The sequence below is a fragment of the Lampris incognitus genome, chromosome 15 (genome assembly GCF_029633865.1).
Source record: "Lampris incognitus isolate fLamInc1 chromosome 15, fLamInc1.hap2, whole genome shotgun sequence".
Lineage (NCBI taxonomy): Eukaryota > Metazoa > Chordata > Actinopteri > Lampriformes > Lampridae > Lampris > Lampris incognitus.
In genome coordinates, this window is record NC_079225.1 from 33,186,953 (window position 1) to 33,210,066 (window position 23,114).

Here is a 23,114-nt window from a genome sequence, read left to right on the forward strand (position 1 = left end):
CCAGTGGAAACTATGAAATCTGCTGTGGCGACCCCCGGGAAGCAAGGAACAAGCCGAAAGAAGAAGAGGAGGTTAACACTAAAGGTAAATATCAGCCTGCCAGCATTTAGCTCGCTTACACTGTGCTATTTTTTTATTCTTATTTTACACTTACCCATGATGCTGATCAAGAAGTGATCTTCACATTAATCCACCTTCACCAGCTATGAGCTAAAGCTAAATTAGCTAAAGCTCTTTCTTGAAGGAGGATGGTCTGTCTGAACCCATTACTAAAGTCAGATAAAAGAAACAGGCAGGGGTTTTCCATTTTGAAGAAACCAATCGCTATTATGGTGGGTGGGACTTCAGTTGGCTGTGCTCCTCCAAAAAAGTGCTGAGTCTTAAATTCTTAATGTGACACTCATGAGCGACATGTTGGGGATTTGGGGAAGTGAGCAATGGAGGGGTCTCGCGCCAAAACTCCCCTAAAAGACATTGATGTTTGTCGACTTTGTGATTTGATTACAAAGACAAGAGAAACAAGCACAATCAATTCAACGATATTGTCAAACAGTAATATGCTGTGGATTCAGAGGAAATTAGCAGGCCCATTAGAGCGTGGCTAATGCTAACGTTAACTCCCTACAGCAGAGTTGCCAGCTTAGGTAACCCGGCCTAAGTGAGAGTTTCCACACGTGCGTATGCTTTCATTCATTGCTTTCATTCTTCTCTCTGCCATGCACTTAAGTTAGACAGCTAACGTAAGCTAGCTGTCTGTTTAAAGCGCTTTTATTCAACACAGAGAAAAAACATCACACACCAATCAGACTAAATTAAGATACATCTCCATGGAAACACCCGCATACTACAATACCCAGTTTTCAAATACTCCGCTGTCTTCTAGAGGCAAAGTCGTTCGCTTGGTTTAACCATTATTATACGAGAGAGACTTTTATGTTTGCCTTTTCATCTCTGTTGCTGTCGCAGTGTTTTGGCGTGAGATTTGCCTTGGTGTCGTAAGAGCGTGAGACTCACGCCAGATGCGTGAGAGTTTGTCAACCCTGCGCTGCAGATGGAGGGTCTTATGTAAAAATCAGGCTTTTCATCGCCACTTGGCAAACGGGCAGACATTGCTGTTTGATACATATGCAAATCTTTGACAGAACGAGTCAAAAATGCCTTTAAGAGACCACGATTACATTTTTTGTTGCAGTTCCATGTTGAAAAGTTTCAAGTGTTTCTAGGGGGATGTTGAAATCTGTAACACAATGGGAGGACCTCCTGTAAAGCTACAGCGAAGGCATTATACAATGAATGTACAGTACTTCGACCAGAGGTCCACCGCCTCAAAGAAAACATTGATTTGCCATCCTTCAATCAAGGATCTTTCAACGAACCAATAAACAACCATCGGGTCCTCAATCTATGTTGTCTTCACTATCCTGTTAGGATTTCTGAAAGTTGGTTCAGAACTGACTCCCTTCCATAGTCTTTTCATTACACTGAGAAAGAGACTAAACTCGAGCCTTTGCTAGTGAAGTGTTCCCATAATCTTTAACTGCACCTTAGATATCATATATCGTGTTTTTTTTCTCTCTCTCTCAATTGTCTGTATAGAGTTATTATTTGGCTGTGTAAAAGACAACTCAGCTCAATCTCCCTATGTGTTTTAGGGCTAAGTTTAAGAATTGTTCTTTTATTATGGACTGTTCTGAAATGTTTGTAGAAAAACCAAAAAAAATATATATGAGAAGTTGTGCACAAACATACACCATAAAGCTGTCAAATAACTGATAACTATAACACCACACAGAGCATTTTCGTTTGTATCAAAAGGTCGGGGGGGGGGGCTAAGACAAGTGACAAACGCAAAACCGAAAACAGTGGCTATCTGGAGAAGTTGTCACCTGGAGATGTAGCCCTTGCCATTTCAAGTTGTACATATCAAGTTATGTCCACAATTATGAGGATGACTTTATGGACGTAACTTGATATGTACAACTCGAAACTTTTCACCCATTTGCTGGTAGGTGCAGGTGGAAGTTTGTCGACAATTCAGGAATCAGGAACACTTTATTTGTCCTTTCACCTCGTGTACTTGCACACATGAAGTGAAACGAAATGCCGTTTCCCCCAGCCCACAGCAGTGCAACATACAGACAAGAACACATTCAAGAACTACAAGAACACACATATTCAAACTAACATATCCAAACCAAAAAAAAAAATCACTTTCCAAGGGAACAAACGCCAGCCAGGTTGACTGTCGGAACCGCCAATCTGCATAGGCTAGCAGTTAGCCTAGTCTGCCCCAATTACGCGTCCTGTCAGACCACCCTCCATGTCTCCTCCTCGGGCGCAGCTCCAGGCAGGGGCCGTGGTCCCTGCGGCAATCGGACAAAGCAGACCAAACCCTCCCAGCCAGACAACCTTGACACACCTCCCCGCACTCCACACGACATGAAAAACACCACACCAGGTGAGGCCGCCGCCAGACTGCCCTCGGTGTTATCGGAACTGCCAGTCTGCATGGACTAGCAGTTAGCTTAGCCTTCCCCGGTTCCGCGTCCTGTCAGACCGCCCTCCATGTCTCCTCCTCGGGCGTAGCTCCAGGCAAGCCGCGGTCCCTAGGCCTACAGCACAGCAGACCAAGCTCTTGCAGCCAATCCAGCGCCAGCTCTCCCAGCCAAAAACGAAGACAAAAAATTAGACGCTGACGTGGAAAAAGACACTGCACCAATGGTACTGGGTGAGGCTGCCGCAAATGTGAATTTGCGCCGCCATCTTCCCACACCGGTACTGGGTGAGGCCGCTGCGAACATGAATTCGCACCGCCATCTTCCCACACTGGAAGTGGAAGTGGAATTCTGTGCATGTTGTTGGCATTTATCTGTGGTAAATCTTACAGGCATCGCAAAAAATATGACATTGTCAGTAGCACATGCCAACAAACAGGAAACTGGTATGTTCACTGCAGTAGAAACCGGAAGTCAGTGGACTAAATGAGATCAGAGATAGCATCCTCATGAAAAGATATGTAAAATAGCAGTCTATATGCTCTTTATCCACTGTTAAGAACATCACGTTTGTTGGTTTCTTTCAGTGAAAATGCATGCCTTAAAATGTGATCTTCTGATTGATTAACAAGTAATCAATTAAATGATGGGTAGACTCTCAGTCTGAGCAACCAGTCAAGTTTTTTGGTTAAGTTTGACAATTTTGAGATATATGGCACAGAAAGCTACAGAGAGAAGAGTGAATTTTTCATCTTTCAAAGATACATTTATATTTGCGTAGGTCTTCACATGATGGGTTTGAAATTGTGTTTGAATGACCAAGTAAGAGTTTTCAGTGCAGATTACATAATCAAGCAAGTGCTATTGACACAAAATGTTATAAAACTATCTTGCTCATCACCATGGTCATTTAGTCTGAACTCACATAACCTCAAGGGTTTTAGAGTTTGTAGTGTTGGAAAGCTACAATGGGAGCAAATTTATTTACATAATGAAAACATGCTTTGATCTGTAATAGATGTTCCAGTTCAATCCATAGTCTGGCATTTGAAGTTCTCAAAATGATGTGGATGGATGTCAAGATTTGACTTTTTCAAAATGAAGTTAAGGATCCAATCAGGACAGAGGCAGATGGGAAGTTTGGACATTTTAGGAAAATTATGTATGAGAAGGACCAAATCTCACAAAGACACTAGCACTACCAATAGTTATTATGGGCAGGTCACTCTCATCATCAAATGAAAGCTGCAGGAAAGTTAATTTGCATACTGGAAAAAAAATGTCTTATCTCACATGCTCCAAAACACACTTTTCTGTGCTCTTTACAGATTGAGGATAAAACAAAGCTACTTGGCAAGTTGACAAGGGTAACTTGGAAAAAAATAATAGATAAAAATTTAAAAGAGAATATATCAAACCTAGAAGACCATATTTTGGCAAGTTACTATATTTGAATGCATCGTAGTCTAATGGCATGGCTGGCTGCAATAAATATAAATGTGGTAATAAATAAACAATACATGGTTTTGATTTGGACAGACATGAGAATTTACAGAATCAAAAGGGTTATTTTGAACTGATTGGCAGTTCTATAGTTTTCGATACATTGTGAATAGAAAAAAACACCGAGCGCGAAAATGTAAGTGGGGTGACAATAGTCTTGCTCTGATTTCAGGAAATGAGGCAGGCAGCTATGAAGTTCCAGGGAGGCAGGGAAAGGTTAAGATAACAGCTGTGGTTTAGTGAGGAACAGGAGCTCTGCAGACAAATGATATGCAGGATGATGAAGGAAAAGGGGACAAATATGAACCCGCTTATTAAGAATGAGATCAGATGGCATCATGTATGCAACCATATATGCAACAGTGCCTTTGAGATCCTTTAGCTAAACCAACATCACCCCTGAATCTATCTGATTGTTTTTAAAAGTGCATCCCAACTGAGGTGTTTGATGTAATGGCAGATATGATCACTACATAAAATGCAACTTGATTGATTGATGATCCATATTGGCGACTAACAAAAAAAATGTCTCTATGGTGTTGCTCTTTCAAGATAGCAATAATTTTGTTCCTGAAATATAATAAGCATAGAAAATTGACAAGTCTTTCATAGGATTTTAGCTGCTTGTTGTTTTTTTTTTAGCTGTGTTCTGTAAGGCGTCCTTGAGTGCTCTGAAAGGCACCCACAAATAAAATGTATTATTATTACTATTACTATTATTATTATTATTATTTAGCTAATTCTTGTTGGGAGTGCATTGACAGAGCTGAAGGCCAGTGCAGTGGACATGCGAAAGGGTAATAAACACACAATATTTCTTCAAAATTTTGTTTGAGCCTTATTTTCATATAGCATAGGCGTGAGAATAAACATAATTTTCTTGTATGTAGAAATAATTTTGATTTGAGAGGGTAAAGCAATATACTAAACAGAAAATTGAGCAATGTTGCATATTGAGACCTGCCAAAGGAATGACTGGATAATATCATCAACAGCCAAAGTCAGTTTTTGATGTGAAAGAAGAATATAAACTGATCCAAATGCTCTCAACTTTCCCCTTGCTTCCACTTGACCTATACCTCATTCCTCCCTGCCACCTCTCTTCCCCCACATTGCATCCCAGTTGGAGAGGGTTAACAATGAAAGGAACAGTAGAAAAAGGCTTTAGGATACACAAAGTAAGCACTATTCATGCACAATGTGAGACACGTGACCATATCTGACCTGTAAAAACAATATCACACCAGCTGAACTGTGTAATGAAAATGGGTAGCAAATGGGTAGTAATTTTGGTCAAACATTTGCATAATCAGAGATTTTTCAGCTTGTCTGGGTAGTGAAATTGGTTTGAGCGAAAAGGAAAAAGGCTAATGAGCAAGGCTATTGGGATATATATTTTAGAGTTTGTAATCTAAAGTACTCTGTATGGAGGGTGGGAAGAGACAAAACTAATTACACTTTCCATAAAGCTGTGATCACACTTTTGGTCTTGTTATTAATCAGGGACTGCTAACATTTGACATGATGGGACTTAATTATCCGTTATATAATGATGACCTCTTTAGACGTTTAACTAAAGACCCTGGGTCGGCAATTCGCGTTAACCAAAATTCCACACCGCATCTTTCGCGCTATAAATGCATGGCCCACTCGTCTTGCTGTAGTTCTGACGTCATTCGGAAGCGACAAGTAACAATGGTAAGTGAGCAAGCAGTTTTGTATCAGGCTCATATTTTCTTTATTATTACGATTCGTTTTTCGGCAACTGTGTTATAACTCCCGAAAAATGTTTGATTTAGAGTTGTTGTGCACTTTGAAGGGGTTTGTTGTCTTAAACGCAGACTAGGTACACAAATAAATACCCTTATGAGCCTGCCAGTTCATCGTTAGCCAGGCTTGTCGCCCTGGGCAGAAGTGAACGGCCGTGTTGATATATTGGACAAAAATAATATTCAGTTTGTGCTGGCATTTTTCCCCGCACTTGGTATATTTTATCTGCTTAGCTACGTAAAACTGTTACCCGTGTTGCGATTCGTCTGTGTGTCATTTCCTCAGACAAACTAGTACGAGTTAGCCCAGCAAGCTACCGATGATCTGTGATTCAAAGAAATGTTATTAGCTGCCCGGCCTGTACAATGTTAGCTAAGTTAACTAGCATTAGATGTTATGCCTTAGGTTATCAGTAGTCGATGTCTACTTTATACGGTCGATCATCATGCTCATATGTAAGCTTTTTTCCGCTAATGTATTTGTTGTTAGGGTCAAAGCCAGAGTGGAGGACACGGTCCAGGAGGGGGCAAGAAGGATGACAAGGTAAGCGTGGCACAACTTCTGCAAGCTAATATCAGCTCTATGGGACAGTTTGTGTTGGTAAACTAAACTGATTCTGTTTTCACTGAGTTCTGAACTGTTGGTGCCTTTTTTCTATGACACGATATCAACACATGGGTTATGTCAGGACTGTTTAATGCGAATAAGAAAATTGATCTTCATAAATTACCTATAATTACTGCAATTACAATTTGAACTGGAATATGGGACATGATTGCCTTTAACACACCTTATCTCCTTGTGATAAGACAAAAAAACACATGCAAAGCAACCGTACAATAAAACTCATACCTGATTACATTAACGTTTTGAGAAAGTGAGTGAAAATTGGGCAGTGCCAGAAGTAAGCCTCAATTCACAAATGCCATCACAGAACATATAATTGTGCTGGCAATGTTTACTACAATAACTAGACTCCAAATCATTGACATTATAACATTAAAACATTTTTTAGCAAACTCTTCTCACCACCCGAATAGCAGCAAATTATGTCTTTAAAATTGTAACTCTGATAATAAGCATGTAATTCATCAATAACAGACCCAGGAGGCTTCACATGCTGAGTGTATGTACAATGTATAGGAACACTTATGCGTCTCCTAAATGGAAGCATAGCTGTCTGAAAATGCTTGGCTCCGACAAATTGTTCAATGAAAATAGTTTTAAAAGACTTGCAATATCCTGTTGTTTATATACTGGAAGACATTTGAGGCTATTGGAACATATACAAATGCTCTATGCAAAGATCTTCACCATGTCATTTTTAAGGCTTGAGATGTTTTGAATGGTGAAAGATAATCACTACTCGGGAAGATCTATTTTTTCTTGTCTTCCTTCTCTGACCCATGATTACCCCTCACACTTACAAAAGGACAAGAAGAAGAAGTATGAGCCCCCAATCCCCACCAGAGTTGGCAAGAAAAAGAAGAAGACCAAGGGACCAGATGCTGCCAGCAAGCTCCCACTAGGTAAAGAGCTGAAAAAGCAAAGAACTTGGGGTTTTTTTCCCCCTCTTGCCCTTGTTTATTTGGACATCATTTTTTAGATTTTTGTCACAATGTTTATACACACACAAGCACACTCACTTGTACCCACGTGTCCACTTACACAAACACACTTTGTCTTCTCCTGATCACAGTCTGGTTAATTTTCTCCTCTCATCATTCTTCTGTGTTGAAGTTTGTCTTAGGCTTTAATTTCTACTTGCGCTGTTTCCATGGAAGCCAAGTGTTAGGTGGCTATAACCAGAATAGATGCCTCCTTTTTTTAGATTTGTTACTAGGCACTTTACTGCTACATATGAAACTCAAATGATGGGAAGCTTGCACTCAGCTGTTTATTATGCTGTTTTAGATTTTATATTACAGATAGTTTAGGAAATCAGTAACTTATGTCAAACATTCTTTTTTGAGTTCACATACGTCATCTATTTGAATGCTGTTTGATGGTATTCTGTGTTATCCCTTGTAGAGGGATGATGTGACACTACTGCCAGTGAGATGTGTTCTAAGTGGGGAAAAGGGGGTTGAGGATTATCAAGAACTCATTATATTTAAGAAGGAAACATCAGACAATTTAGATCCATACACAAACCTTAAGCAGTGAAAAGGTAATATGGAGACTCGCTCCCAGCCTTACTAATGCTTTAGTAAAGAAAAAAGAAATCACACTGACTTAAGCAGTTAGAGAACAAATGGCAAAGGCAGGCTGCTCAAAAATTTAATGGAAGAAAGTTTAATGATCATGGTTATAATAATGTTTGTGTAGCAGCAAAGGCATTTAGTGAGGAATTGGGACTATAAACTGAAGTGCATCACCGGATTAGGGAAGCAACATGTTGTCTGAGATACAGATCAGCAATGACCTAGAAAAAATGTGTTTTTCATCCTACACTCCTGATGGCTGTGTTTCTATGCAATTGTGTTCCCCAGTCACCCCTCACACCCAGTGTCGTTTGAAGTTACTGAAGCAGGAGCGAATTAAGGATTACCTGCTGATGGAGGAAGAGTTCATCAGGAACCAGGAGCAGATGAAGCCCCTGGAAGAGAAACAAGAGGTCAGCCTTTTGTCTGTACACCTTGGGAAACAAGTAGCAGAATTCATTTTTAATAATGCAATCTAAAACAGATTTTTTTGTCTTGTCCAGCAAGCATTAAATCTACTTTTAAGCCCTGCTTAAGGGAAACATGAACTTAATGGCAAAAAAGAAAAGAAAAGGTATTTGCTTTACTTGCCATTTGTGTATTGGGGTTACTGGTGGTAGTTTGACCTCTGTGTAGAATACACAATATAGTGAGTGCACTTAACACTGGAGAAGAAGGAGAATATATGGCTGCTATTGTCAAAAAATTTAAAGAACTTCATTCCCTGTGCACATTTGTGACACACTACATCCAGTGTCAGACATTAAAGCAGAGAAAGATAACAGAATTCCAACTTTATACAAAAATCCAACAGCTCAAAACTGTTATGATTTACAGTTGTGTCAAGTAATTTTAAAGTTCATAAGCTAGCACAATAAATCCTCTGAAATGTCACCTTTAAAAAAATCCATAATGAATTTAAAAAGGTCGTCTTATACTTTTTAATTAAGGGTTTATGTGATTTTTAACAAGTCTTTATATTGTCCCTGTGTTTTCTGCTGCCTCTGTGTTATCTGCTGACTTTCTTCAGGGAGTCATTGTTATATCAGCTGATACTCAGAATGACTATGTACAAACACCTTATAACAACAAAATATAACGATATCACAGCCATTATAATCAGCAGGTAGCAAAGAATTGCATGCAGCAAGATGTGACTGGGACCTAAAGAAGGTATCATGCAATCTAGTACAAGTTTTCAGCTCTCCGAATTTTTATTTTTTTCCAGGAGGAGAGGTCTAAGGTGGACGACCTGAGGGGGACCCCAATGTCAGTGGGTACTCTTGAGGAGATCATTGATGACAACCATGCCATTGTCTCTACCTCAGTGGGCTCGGAGCACTATGTCAGCATCTTGTCCTTTGTGGATAAAGACCTACTGGAGCCAGGCTGCTCCGTCCTGCTCAACCACAAGGTAATTCTAAAGGGGTTACTTAACTTCAGGTGGCTGGCTTTGCAAGGGCTAACTGTAAAAGTAAATGCCCAACCCTTTGCACTTTATTAAATTTTACATTAACAAGAAAAAGTAAGGTTGAAATACAATCAGCAGGAAAGCGGTGTAACAGTGCATTTCTTACCCAGCTGTCGGTTATGAAAAACTTAGGTTTTGTGTGCTGAAACTGTGTACATTTCCCTCAGACAATTTCAAGGATTTCTTTTAAATACTTCCCCATCTGAGTTATTGTTATATATATTATCTTAGCTGTATTGTTATGTATATTACCAAACGGTATGTATGTGTAACCTCCAGGTGCATGCTGTGATCGGGGTGTTAATGGATGACACTGACCCCCTGGTGACTGTAATGAAGGTGGAGAAGGCGCCCCAAGAAACATATGCTGACATCGGAGGACTGGACAGCCAGATCCAGGAGATTAAGGTCCACCACAGCACGCATAAACACATACCCACCCAACTTAGAGCTCTAAATTTGTGGGCTGAGCTGAATCTGAAAGTTTGCCCCAACATAAACAGTCAGATTAGTTGTTTTTGTTTTGTTTTTTTAATCCCAAACTTATCTCATAAACTAAATGTTACTTTTCCAATTTGCTTCAAATGGTATTTAGTAACAAATTACAACTTCAGTGAAGACTAGTCTTTTAAATCAGCATCAGCCTGAGCCACTGCAAAGAATGCACTACTAGAAAGAAGCCACATATTCTTTAATGTGGTAAAAGTCTCTTGTTTCAAGCAACAACAAAAAAAACAACAAAAAAATCTGCCAATGGGGTAAGCAAATTTTTCTTGGTAAGAACTCTTGAAACTAGCATAAAATTCTAGCCACTGAAATTAAAACTCGACAAATTGTTTAACTAAAATCCTAAAAGAAGCAATTTGGCTTGTTAGAAGCGACTACAGTGTAAGTATTTTTGATAAACTTGCTTAAATTGAGTAAATTTGTCTTTTAAGTCATCTTAAAGTAAGTATTTTATTCTTTAAATTAGCTTGTATACCATAGGACAAATCCTTATGAGGTGTTGTTTCTCAAAAGATGAATATAATTAGTAAAACTGTCTTGAAATGAGATATCAGGCTAGTTGCGTTCAGTTTACATATCTCTCATAATAATCAGTTCTTTTAATACACCACCCATACGATCATTCTCAGGTTACATGCCCAATGGCTATAACAAATGCAACTGGAAGAAAAGATGTTCTTGTGTTGTTCCCTTATCTATATAGAGGGAGATAGAGATGAACTGCAGTTTTGATCAAAGTCTTTTTTTTGTTTTTGCTTTCAAATAGCAACCCTCAGTCACACACCCCACCCACCTTACATCATAGTTACATCCCACTGTCACCTATAAGAACAAGGTGACGGGTGTCTGGGTAGGGTAGTGGTCTATTCCATTGCCTACCAACACAGGATCGCTGGGTCCGCTGGGTTGAATCCCCGTATTACCTCTGGCTTGGTCGGGCGTTCCTACAGACACAATTGGCCGTGTCTGCGGGTGGGAAGTCGGATGTGGGTATTTGTCCTTGTCGCTGCACTAGCACCTCCTCTGGTCGGTCAGGGCGCCCCCCAGATCGGCAAAGGGGGTGGAGCAGCGACCGTGACGGCTCAAAAGAGCGGGGTAATTGGCCAGATACAATTGGGGAGAAAATTTAAAAGAAAAAAAAAATAAGAACAAGGTGACCGTCAAACCTTTCACATGATATCCATGTATGTGTGTTTAACAGGCTAATCTCCTGTAAATTCAGCAACAGTTAATGTTAATAGGGTCCAATTGGTCAGCGTTAACTTGCATATACATTAGTGCTCCTGATTCCAGAACTATCTGTAAAGGCCTGTCCTTGACCAGTAGTCCTTATGGCAGATTGTGGCAAGGCATGTCCTATCACGGATTGTATATTGATGTTTTGAGCTAATCCATCCATCCATTATCCAAGCTGCTTATCCTAATTAGGGTCATGGGAAGCTGGAGCCTATCCTAGCAGTCATTGGGCAGCAGGCAGGGAGACACCCTGGACAGGCCGCCAGTCCATCACAGGGCTGACATTTTGAGCTAATAAAACGACTTATTACTAGTGTTGGATTAAAGGATTGCTTTCCGCTTGTCATATGATTGGGGGGAGGGGGGATTTATCCTGCACTCATCTCCCCCATGTTCAAGAAGAACCATTGATAACTGCACAGTTCTGATTTTTGGAGTGTTTGACTGTTTTATTTTGTTTTTATAGGAGTCAGTGGAACTGCCCCTCACACATCCAGAGTATTATGAAGAGATGGGCATAAAGCCCCCCAAAGGAGTCATCCTGTACGGTCCACCTGGCACAGGTGAGTGTTATGACAAAACGTGTTACTGCCACAGGTTTTCAGAATGTGTTGGTCCAATCCAGCAATTCTCAGACCAATTTTGGGGGCTTCCTTTGAGGATAGGTTCACTTTTTTTTTTAACCCAGACCTCATTTAAAAAATTGTCGGATCATCTTTTAGAATCATAGGGGCAAAATGTCAGTCCCCCTGTATCACATGTCACATGTATCTTCATTTGTTTATTATTTTTTCAGAATGTTTTAAATTGGAGCAAAATTTGATTTGGAGCAACCTTTTTTTTGCACTGCATCCTGACTATTTGTAAACTTCAGCACTTGAAAGCAGGAGCTCCTGTAGCCTGGCAGTCCCATAGTGTTAGTTACAGTCATCTATTTCTGGCAACCAGCATTGATTTTACGAAGGAAACGCCATTTGCAGAACTGCAAAACACTCATTTTAATTTGACCGAAAGCATGGTTTATGACCATGTTCAATGGAACATATTAAGACATGTAAATGATGATGCCCGACAACATGTTATGGAGGAATAGGTTAAAAGAAGTGAACCGCTAAATTGATATACTTTAAATACTAGTTGTCAGTATCATTCAGCCCATTCCATGTTGCAGAGAGGGAGAAGGGCAACGGCGATATAGTAATTACATACAAGTTAGGATTTCCCAGAAGTCTGAACTCACCTAAGTAATAATCAACAACTTATTACACTTAGTTTGTGATAATTGCATAAAATTGTTATTCTCAGACAGAAAAAACCCCAATCACATTACATTTTTTCAAGAATCTTCCAAAAACTGATATGAGACATAAAACAGAAACGTGCTTTTTTTATGAATATGTAACACAGACATTATACATAGACTAACCTTTAATTTCCCAGCTCAGTCCCATCAGTGCAAAACCTCCTTCACTTGAAAGCTAGGTACGAACCTGTAGCCATGTTGGTTTGACAGCATTTGCAAATTCCATTTTGCCAATGGGGACCTTTTTAAAGGGCACTGCGCTAGAGAAGATGGCAAAATTTCTGCGACTGACAGTTTCTGGGTCTCAGATGAGACCTCTCTTCTCTAGTTTGCAAAGTAAAAGTTCCACAGTTGGATATGACTCGGAACGCTACAAGAACTGCTCCCTGAACCTGAGGAAGTTTCCTATCAAGTATACATGTAGATATACAGCAGTATTACACAAACGGTAGGTTTAAACCAAACAATCTGTTTGGTCAAAGATACATTCAGCCAATGTTGACAAGTCTCGTATTGGTTGCTATGAATATAACTGTTGGGGTTATAAGGGGATAGTTTCTTCAATTTCTTTTTATTCTTGTGATTGTATGCTACTTGAAGAAAACTTGTCAAATGGTTTATGTGTTGGTAACCATTGCATTAAAAATGTAATACCATTTAAAATGCTGTGATTGTGAGTACTCGGATGTTTGATATTGTACTGAGAGGTGCTTTGCTTCTAGTTGCATCACTTTTACCATCAAAGCGTGAATCACAATGAAGAAAACTGTCTCTGGGTATGCCTGTTGCAAAGATCCCTACCTATTGAGAGTGATCGTCCCTCTTGTCAGAATCAGAAAATCTTTGTGGTGTCAGCAGTTAAAACTAAAGGGAAAAGAAAAACCCAAAGCACAACAACCCACATGAAACAGATTACAAATACCACGTCAGATGTAGCCAGTCCTATTTCGTGTGTTGCATCTTCATGATTGCTTTGCTTTATAAATGAATGATTTCCGTTTCGGAGACTAAATGGCAGCAGCAAGATGAAGGTCGTCGGGAGACGTAAAGGGAGGGCTTTATGTGTGTGTGTCTTTCTTTAGTCATCTGTTTGTGAGTGTTGCCGGGCAGTGTTTGATGTGTTGCGCATAGGCTTTCTGCATACTCTGGGACTAGACTGCATTCCTAGCCATGCAACACAAATAGATTAAATTAATAAGAATAGCATGCAAAGAAATGGATGCATGAAATGTCAGGGGAGACTGCCCAAGCCCTGGGTACATCTAAAAGGTTGCAGGCTTTTCACTTAAATCTGACATGAAATGGCATTTGTTTATAATCTTTTCCCTATACCACTTCTGAGTAATGACTGTTTCATATTGCTTCATAATAATTAACATTTGAATGTCTCAAAATCTTCCCTAATTATGTACCCATCATTAGTTTTCAGTGGACTGTGTTTCTTTTCTAAAAGAACATCCCTGCATACAAATTTCAAAGAGACTTCTGAGACCAAGTGTGCTCTCCTGTCAGATATACATTTGCGGGCATCTGGGTAGTGTGGCGGTCTAATCCGTTGCCAACCAACATAGGGCTCACCGGTTTGAATCCCCGTGTTACTTCTGGCTTGGTCAGGCATCCCTACAGACACAACTGGCCGTGTCTGCGGGTGGGAAGCCAGAGTTGGGTATGTGTCCTGGTCGCTGCACTAGCGCCTCCTCTGGTCGGTCAGGGCACCTGTTCAGGGGGGAGGGGGAACTGGGGGAATAGCGTGATCCTCCCACGTGCCATGTCCCCCTGGCAAAACTTCTCACTGTCAGGCGAAAAGAAGTGGCTGACAACTCCACATGTATCGGAGGAGGCATGTGGCAGTCTGCAACCCTCCCCGGATCGGCAGAGGGGGTGGAGCAGCGACCAGAGCAGCTCGGACGAGTGGGGTAATTGGCCGGAACAATTGAGAAGAAAAGGGGGGGGGTGGCGGGGGATCCAAAAAAAAAAGAAGACGTACATTAGCTATTTCTTGGAAAGGGTGATAACCCTGGCTTGCTTAATTGACAACAAATTTAAAAAAAAACTCAACTAAAACTAAAAAAACTGACTTCCTTGTTTGTTTGTTTTATTTTGATTTTAGGTAAGACCCTGTTAGCCAAGGCGGTAGCAAATCAGACGTCGGCCACTTTCCTGCGCGTGGTGGGGTCGGAGCTGATCCAGAAATACCTTGGAGACGGGCCCAAATTGGTCAGAGAGCTCTTCAGGGTGGCAGAAGAGCACGCCCCCTCCATTGTCTTCATTGACGAGATTGACGCCATTGGGACCAAGAGGTAGTCTCTATTTTCAAAACTGTATATGTGAGAGACTGCATTGGTGCATAGTGCTACTGTGTCACCATGTGCTAAGGGGTCAAAATGACTACGTGTTGGATTACCAAATGCGAGGCAGCATGAGCAAAAACTACTGTATTTTCAGGGCAAGGACTTTGATTCTGCCTTGATAAAGTCCTAGATTCTGTATTTGATACTGTATTTTACATGCTTGCAGTTCGTTACTTCTCCGAAGTTTTGCAAAATGAGAAGCACCTTTCGTCAAATGCATGTGTCCAGATCATTCTGCATGCACCTCAGTTCAGTCAACTGCCCTGGAGAGGCAGTTGCATAATGGCATTTGCCAACTCTTGCCAGGACCCAACGTTTTTAATGAAAAATCGAAACATTTGTTTGTCATCTCTCTAGGTGATGAGAGGCAAACATGCAGTGATGTTGTTGGCTTATAACTGGAGCTCAATGATTAATAAACTCTTGGTTAACTTTGATGGGATATTGACTAAAGTGAAGAACTTGCAGATGACTTTGGCAAGATTTAAAAAAAAAAATATCATATTTTACATGTGGACATGGAAGCGAAGGTGCCTGTATGCCTGTAGTATTTTCATGCTTGGCTGATGGACCAGGTAAAAGCCCTTAAAAAGTTTGAGGTCCTTACACTGAGTTAGGCCCAACTGGCTATTAGGCTGTATTGAGGGTAAACAGTCTAATGATTCAATCCTGTCTGTCTTATAGGTATGACTCTAACTCTGGTGGTGAAAGGGAGATCCAGAGGACCATGCTGGAGCTGCTCAACCAGCTGGATGGCTTCGATTCGAGGGGAGATGTCAAGGTTATCATGGCCACCAACCGGATAGAGACCCTGGATCCAGCTCTCATCAGACCTGGTCAGTGGCTGACAGCTCTCTATATCGCAAAGACCTATAATGTAAACGCAGCCATAAAACCCAAAACAAGCAAAGCATATACAAGCAGAAGGCATGAAAGCCACTATTAGACAAAGAGACTACGATGGATTATAGGAGAAGGGAGGAGAGGCCCTGGTCTCTTTTCCCTCCTCCGTCTCTATCTAGATATTGCTCCATATCTTGATGTTATTTCCACAAGGGAAAAGGCAAATCATATATTCAGACTTTCACATCATAGCGCAGAGATGAAATTATGTCAAGGTTTTCTGTTTCTGAATGGATTGTGCCTTGTTTTGTTTTTTTAATTATTATTAATTATAAACATACTTCCAAGCTAGATCTGACAGGAGAGGTGAATTTTGTCTGTCTGCTTTGTGCTTACCATCTTGATACTGGGGTTTCTGTGTCAAAAATACATTTTCTCATGAGGCCTTGCTCTGCTATGACCTTTACAGTAATTATTTTCCCAGCAGAAGAAACAAACTCAAAATGGACCTATTCCCTTTAAAAGCCATCAGAGTTGTACTAGTTGATGCTGTGCCACAGACTGAGAAATGACTTTAATATAAGCACTTCTCGGTGTAGCTCTATCGACTTATCTTGCTCAATCATTCTGCAAATATTCCAGCCTTCAAGTGTGTAATGGGCTATTACGATTCCCTCTCCATGAGAGAGGTTTTTGTTCTCGAAGGAAACCTTGCAATTTCAAAGAACGTGTTCTGGAGGTGATATCATATATTTTCTTAATAGCTACGTACCAGACTTGCATTAATACAGTTTAGTATGACATGGATACTGACATGTTCTTGGAATCCGTAGATTAATAATGATGATGGAAAAACAGTAAAATTTAAGGAACTGAGACTATAACAGCAATGTACATGCGGCAATAAAAATGAGTCCCGTCTTTCATCCTTTCCTTGATCTGGTCTCAAATCATTAAAAGACTTCTAGGTTGATTTATGTTTTGGAACGCAGAAGTCAAATCTTTCCCATGTGTTTTATTTAACAACAGTGAACCTTGAGTGCCAGAGAAATGTAAAGATATAGAAATTAATCATCTGATGAATATTTTGGACAAACCCTGCATTGATATTCCTAAATAAACCTACTGAATCCTCAGTCTCATTCGGTCCCTCTCTCCTGCGTTTCCTCCTGTCTAATTATTCAGGGAGAATTGACCGTAAGATTGAATTTCCCCTACCGGATGAGAAGACCAAGAGGAGGATCTTCCAGATTCACACCAGCCGAATGACAGTGGCTGACGACGTAACCCTTGATGACCTCATCCTGGCCAAGGACGACCTATCAGGAGCTGATATCAAGGTAAGGGTGTGACCTCGTCATGACGGCAGGAAACCTCACTAGATCCACCGATACCCTAATGGGTTGTCAGTTTAATGACAGAATTTGTTTGGCTTGCAAATTTTGTTTTTACATTTTTAGAAGAGGAAATTACAAACCAGTAGTTAATTACCAGATTAGCTAAATACAGTCAGTATTAACTGGAATTTGTCAGCGATCATTTCAGATTCTCTTCTCAATGTGTGTGTGAATGTATCTGTTGTATTTTTTGGTGTTGTTACCGAATATATTGGCAGTGTTATTGAGACATTTCTGGAAATCCGTCTCACGCTGTTTTCAGTTGGGTCTCTGGTCTGTTATCAGTAGTGCTCTGCTGCCCTCTTGTGGAGTCTTCCTCAATGACAGTTTGGTCAGGTTAAAAGCCAGCTGTTGCAGTCTGCATAGCCCTGTACGGCTGCTTTACATTTGTCCAGTCAGAGCTCTTATGCTGTTTTGAATAGCCTATCCTCACCACCTTGAACGGTGTCTGCCGTAAATGTGAATTTAAAGTTAACTGTTAAATTCCAATTAGAAATGGAAAAGGTGCTTCTATCATCTAAGAGCCATTTTTAATTCCACATGGCAACATTTAAAGTATGGATAAAAATATGTCATTGGAATATCATGATAGGCATGACCTTCTCTGACTTGACAGCAAACTGATATAGATGTTAATAATGAGGAAAGTTTTTGATGGCGCACTTATCAAAGCAACGTTGCCGAGTACTTTACAGGATAGATCTGAAAGCAGATAAAAAAAATGCAAAGTAAAATATGGTATAATCCAAAGATTTTGACAAATATAAAGTAAGGAATATAAACCAAATTTACATTATTTTCTTTCCCTTCAACTTCAAGCATGAGCTCTTAGTTTCTGCATCGCCAGGGGTAAATTCCCGAACAAAATTATCTCTTCCTTTCATGTGTACTGCCCCCCCCCCTTCTATTGCGATTGGTCATCACAACCATTTGCACTACATAAATGAAAAAATCCATTCACACTGCATGTTTTGGAATTTAAAGATTTTTACACCGAGCTCAAAATCGATGTCTCTCTCCTCTTCTGTCTCTCTTTGTATTTCTCATCCCATACTTTCATCCCCCTTCTCCCCCTTCCTCTCCCCGTCCCTCAGGCCATCTGCACAGAGGCCGGCCTGATGGCCCTGCGAGAGCGGCGCATGAAGGTCACCAACGAGGACTTCAAGAAGTCCAAGGAGAATGTCCTGTATAAGAAGCAGGAGGGAACACCAGAGGGGCTTTACCTCTAACCTTTAAACTTTCACCCTGCTTTCAAACAATCCCCCGCACACCTGACCCCTGTCCACCACTGCAGTGTGAGAGAGAGAGGGAGGAGGCAGCAGTTGTTTCGTCTGTCTTCTCAGAGAGTTTTGATATATTTTGTGCATGTTTTGTTCGTCTCATCCCACTCTCTTGTTATCGTTATGTGATGTGGCAATAAATAAAACCAAAAGAAGAACATTTTGACTGTAAGGAATCTGATTGGAATTCATCATCCATTTCATCCACCTTTACTGGTAGAAATTTGGCTCATACAACCTTCACAAATGTTACAGAGGCAGCATCTGCTGACGTCCGCTCCTTATTAGATTACTTTATATTGAGTTCATCTCTGCTTTAATAGCTTGAGGTAATTAATCACATCAATTATTTAATTAGTTCAATCACAGTGTTGTCATCCTTGGTCTCGCAGACGGAATTAATCGCGGCAAATGCTGATATGCAAAGTTTTGAGGTTCTACTTCTGGATAACTGATCTTTCGACGTCTAACTTGCAGCGTATGAAATACCTGGTTCTCGCATCACAAATATGCATGAGCTCTTAAGAGATGAGGTAATGGAAAAGGCCTTAGGGGGGCTGCCTGCCCTTAAGATGAAATTAATTCCTTCCTCCCTTAAAAGACTCATTACTAGAATATTCCAAATGACTCCCACACACGACTACTGCACAGATGCATATAATTAAATCTGAAATCCAGAATGAGATTAAGCCACCATTGCTGTCATATTGACCCAGGCTCAGCCATCCAAACCTGCACAATGTAAAGGCATTGACGCATTCATGTCCACTTTGCATGAGTAACATTGCCAGAGAGGAGACACAAAAAGGGCTTTGCAGTTAACTTTTACTGCATGTTTTTTTGGTGATTTTTGCACAACGAAAGCACATCATAACACATCTCTGGCTGGTGGAGAGTGCAGCCAGCCTCTAACTTAATTTCAGTGCCTTTTATTTAAGAACAGCCCTTAGTTTATTCCAGCGGGGTGAGTTTAATCCAGCTAAGCCGCCCTCGCAGTTGGGCCACAGTTGACACAGAGAAATGCAACATTGATTTAATTCCTCTTGATGTTGAGCCATGTGCAACTCGGTGCTCAGCAGAAAGTGGCCCCATGCAGCAAGCGTCTAACCATTTACAGGGCCCCGTTTTGGCTTGAGTGAGCAGGCCACTGCTGCAGACCCCCCTCCTCAGCGTGCATTACACTCCCCTTATTAAATCAGTCACGCATTTCAGCCGCAACTCGCACATTGCAGCGCATTCAGCAAACACTATTGAAGATGGGTAAGAAGGAAAAAAAAGAAAAGCACATTTAAATCAAGCGTGGCATGTTGAGCCGGAGAGACTGGATGGGTGACAAGGAGAGAGGCATGCGTTATAATGAGGCATTTGCCCTGTCAGCTAAAGGCGAATCTTGGTTGGGTGTTTCTGAACCACCCCTGTGAGCGCGGCGATACTGATGGGGGACGATAAGGCATGGCTGACCATGTTGTTGGCATTCTCTGAAATGTCACATTCACATCATCATTCATTCATGATGGTGTGTACAGAATGTGCTTTAAATAAAGGGTGTCATTCGGCTTTAAAACGGAATAAAAAGCTTAATTTTAAGTTTTGGTTTTTTTGTTCACATTGGACATTGAAATAGATTTAAAATAGGTTAACACTGTATCAACCATCCGTTAAACATTGTGTCAAAGTGTCCGAATGTGTTTCTTATTAATAATCCATTACATTAATGAAGTTGGTTTGATCATTACGGTATTACTACTAAAGGCCAAACCTTTAGTGAGTAATACCACTAAAAGGGTGATCAAAAAACGCCCACAGACTTCAATATGTGACAGCTATACAAACATTTAGTTTGTTATATGTAATTAGAACATGTTTTCATTTGCCTCGTTTGTACGTGGCAGCATAAAACATCTAGTTTCATGAATGAAAAGGACACACGGCTTCTGCCATGCTCTCCTACTATGAGACTATTAGTATACTCCACATTGTATTATTGTGCAGTATGCCTCACAGCATTTTTTTTCCAGAGTCCTGATGAATAGTGATGTCGATCGACCCCCCCCCCCCCAAAACAAAAAACAAAACTCTGTTTCCTCTAGTTGCTCTTATTTATCCTCTCAAAGGGGCAGTGGTTATCCTTGGGACTGGAAAACGCAGGCTTGTGACCAAAACCTCCGCAGTTCATATACACTGGTTTGCAGATTTTGTATGCGTGTGTGTGTGTGTGAGTAATACATCTAACTACTAGAAGCTGCTGTGTACCGGAGTCAAATTCCTTGTATGCATAAGCACACTTGGCTAATAAAGTTGATTCTGATTCGCATCAGGGCTCCCTTGATTAAGGTGCTCGGCCCACACGGTCCCTCAGCAGAGCGGCTGAGTGACCAGCAGCAGCGGGCTGTAATTAATTGGGTCGGCTGCAAAGCGTCAAGAGTGAGTGAAGGTCTGCGATTAGGTATTGATGGAAAGAGTGTATTCAATCAATTTCACCGGATTAAAATGGATTTAAAAAAAAGTATGTATGTACCTATGCGCACGAAGACACATGATAAGCAGGAAGGAAATATGATTCATCATATACAAGTCATTTCTGCCTGTTATGCAAGGGGTAAAAAAACAGTGATTAGACAAATTGAATATTGTTTAGTTCATGCAGATTAAGTCAATGTAGAGTGACCTGATGTGCTGAGAGAACAGAAAGAAATGCAGAGATTCATGCCAGAGTCCCATAACTCTCCTAAAACCTCTGACTCATAACTAACTGGACCATAGATGTATATTTATTTATTTATTTAATTACTTTATCGATCCCCATGGGGAAATTCTTCCTCTACATTTAACCCATCCTGTGTAGCTAGGAGCAGCGGGCAGCTGCCATGCAGCACCCGGGGACCAACTCCAGTTCATCTTTCCATTGCCTCAGTCAGGGGCACAGACAGGAGTATCAACCCTAACATGCATGTCTTTCTGATGGTGGGGGAAACCGGAGCACCCGGAGAAAACCCACGCAGACACGGGGAGAACATGCAAACTCCATACAGAAAGGACCTGGGATGACCCTCCAAGGTTGGACAACCCCGGGGTTCGAACCCAGGGCCTTCTTGCTGTGAGGCGTCAGCGCTAACCACTGCGCCACCGCGCTGTGTGTATACCTCTTCACACAGGGCCTTGAAGAGGTTCAACTTGATCATGGAAATTGGTCTTTTTCGCAGCTGTCATGACTGTACACTGCATTTTAAGAGGCATGTTTAACTTTCCTAACTCTTCTCAATTCAAGGAACCAACATACAGAGACACAAAAACAGTGGCAGCAACTGTATCTCAATAGCATGATATAGTATAGTAGTAGTTAATTCTGGGTTGACAAATTTATGTGACCTGAGTGTGGGACAACTTCGTCTTTTAAGAAAAAAAAACTCAAATACTAACGGTTGTTATTAACGATCTCCGACTTAAAGCAGTAGTTAAAAAATGTTTTTGTGTGCGTGTGCGCGCCCGCGTAGGAAAACGTCTCTGAACGGTGGTGCAATTCTACAGGCTGTCCACTAGATGTCGCGCACGTTACCCGCATCCTCCTACGTTTATCGGGCACCCTTTTACGCTTCGTTTTGCGTGTCGCTTCATCACATTTTCGTCACCGGGCTACAGACCCTCTCCCCCCCAGAGCCACACATGTGTCGGGTCTGAGACCGGTCCGTTGTGTGACCTATATGGAAGGGACCCCATTTGCTTTGGAAGACCCCCAGTTGTGCGTCACCTAAACAGGAACCGTCGACCTGCCGCGCGCTAAACTGAACCCCTCTGGGCCGGGACAGCTCAAAATAAGAGCCTCTCTCCACAGCCGGCCCCGGGTTGCTCATCATCCAATAGCAAGCCTCCCACTTCCTGTCGAACCTATCAAACCACTACGTTGCACTAATAATAATAATAATAACGATAACAGCAACAACAATAATAATAACAAGAATAAATAATAACGATAAATAATAATAATTATAATAATAATTAATAATAGCAACAAACGTCCTTCTTTTCAGTCCATCTCAGCCGGACCCAAAAAAATAAATAAATAAAAATTAAACCTATAATATATTCGATGAGAAAGCAGCGAAACTGGTCACCGACGTGTCGGGGTTTACGCGTTTTGTATTTATATTTGTTATATTTCCATCAAGTGCCGCTGCCTGGTGCAATGCAGGTCCCACGTAGCCAATAATTGCTGCCAATACACGGAGTATAATATTGCGGGTCTGCAGCGGCCAATCAGAAACGCCGTCACATCACAGCACGGCAAATTCTCCAGCGTCAACTGGGCTGCTTCTTACACTCCACGTATCCTTCCGCCGTGGTAAACTAGCGCCCCGTGTTATGGGAAATCCGACGGTGTGTGTGTGTACAGGGATAAGCGACACACCTTAAGAACAGACAGCCGCTGCGTGTAAAATCATTATCATTAAAACTGTGAAGTTGTTTTTTCCTGTAAAAAAGTATTTTTAGAGCGTAGAATAAAAACTGAACCCTCCCCACACACACACACACACACACACATACACGCTTGACTGCCCCTATTTAAAGGTGCAGTCTGCATTTTCTCTCTCTAGTGTATCTCAATTTGAAATAGCTCCAACTGTGCATGTTACTTCACATGGCAAGAAAAGGATACCTAATTTTGCCGCCCTTTAAAGTGACCCTAAATTGGCATAGTCTGTCCAGGACGTAGTAGTATTAGGTTTAATCGTTGTTTTAGAGTTAATTAAGTCCTC

At 41.0% G+C, this 23,114-nt stretch overlaps 1 protein-coding gene across 1 annotated transcript; it reads left to right on the forward strand.

The window, feature by feature from the left end:
• Nucleotides 1-5,679: 5,679 nt before the first annotated feature.
• Nucleotides 5,680-18,514, forward strand: LOC130124716 (26S proteasome regulatory subunit 4). The gene is made up of 11 exons (XM_056294044.1): nucleotides 5,680-5,696; nucleotides 6,258-6,311; nucleotides 7,201-7,297; nucleotides 8,261-8,385; nucleotides 9,201-9,386; nucleotides 9,723-9,851; nucleotides 11,653-11,749; nucleotides 14,600-14,789; nucleotides 15,525-15,676; nucleotides 16,869-17,023; nucleotides 18,175-18,514. The coding sequence occupies exons 1-11, from the start codon at nucleotides 5,694-5,696 to the stop codon at nucleotides 18,307-18,309; spliced, it is 1,323 nt and encodes a 440-aa protein (XP_056150019.1). The 5' UTR covers nucleotides 5,680-5,693; the 3' UTR covers nucleotides 18,310-18,514.
• Nucleotides 18,515-23,114: the final 4,600 nt, after the last annotated feature.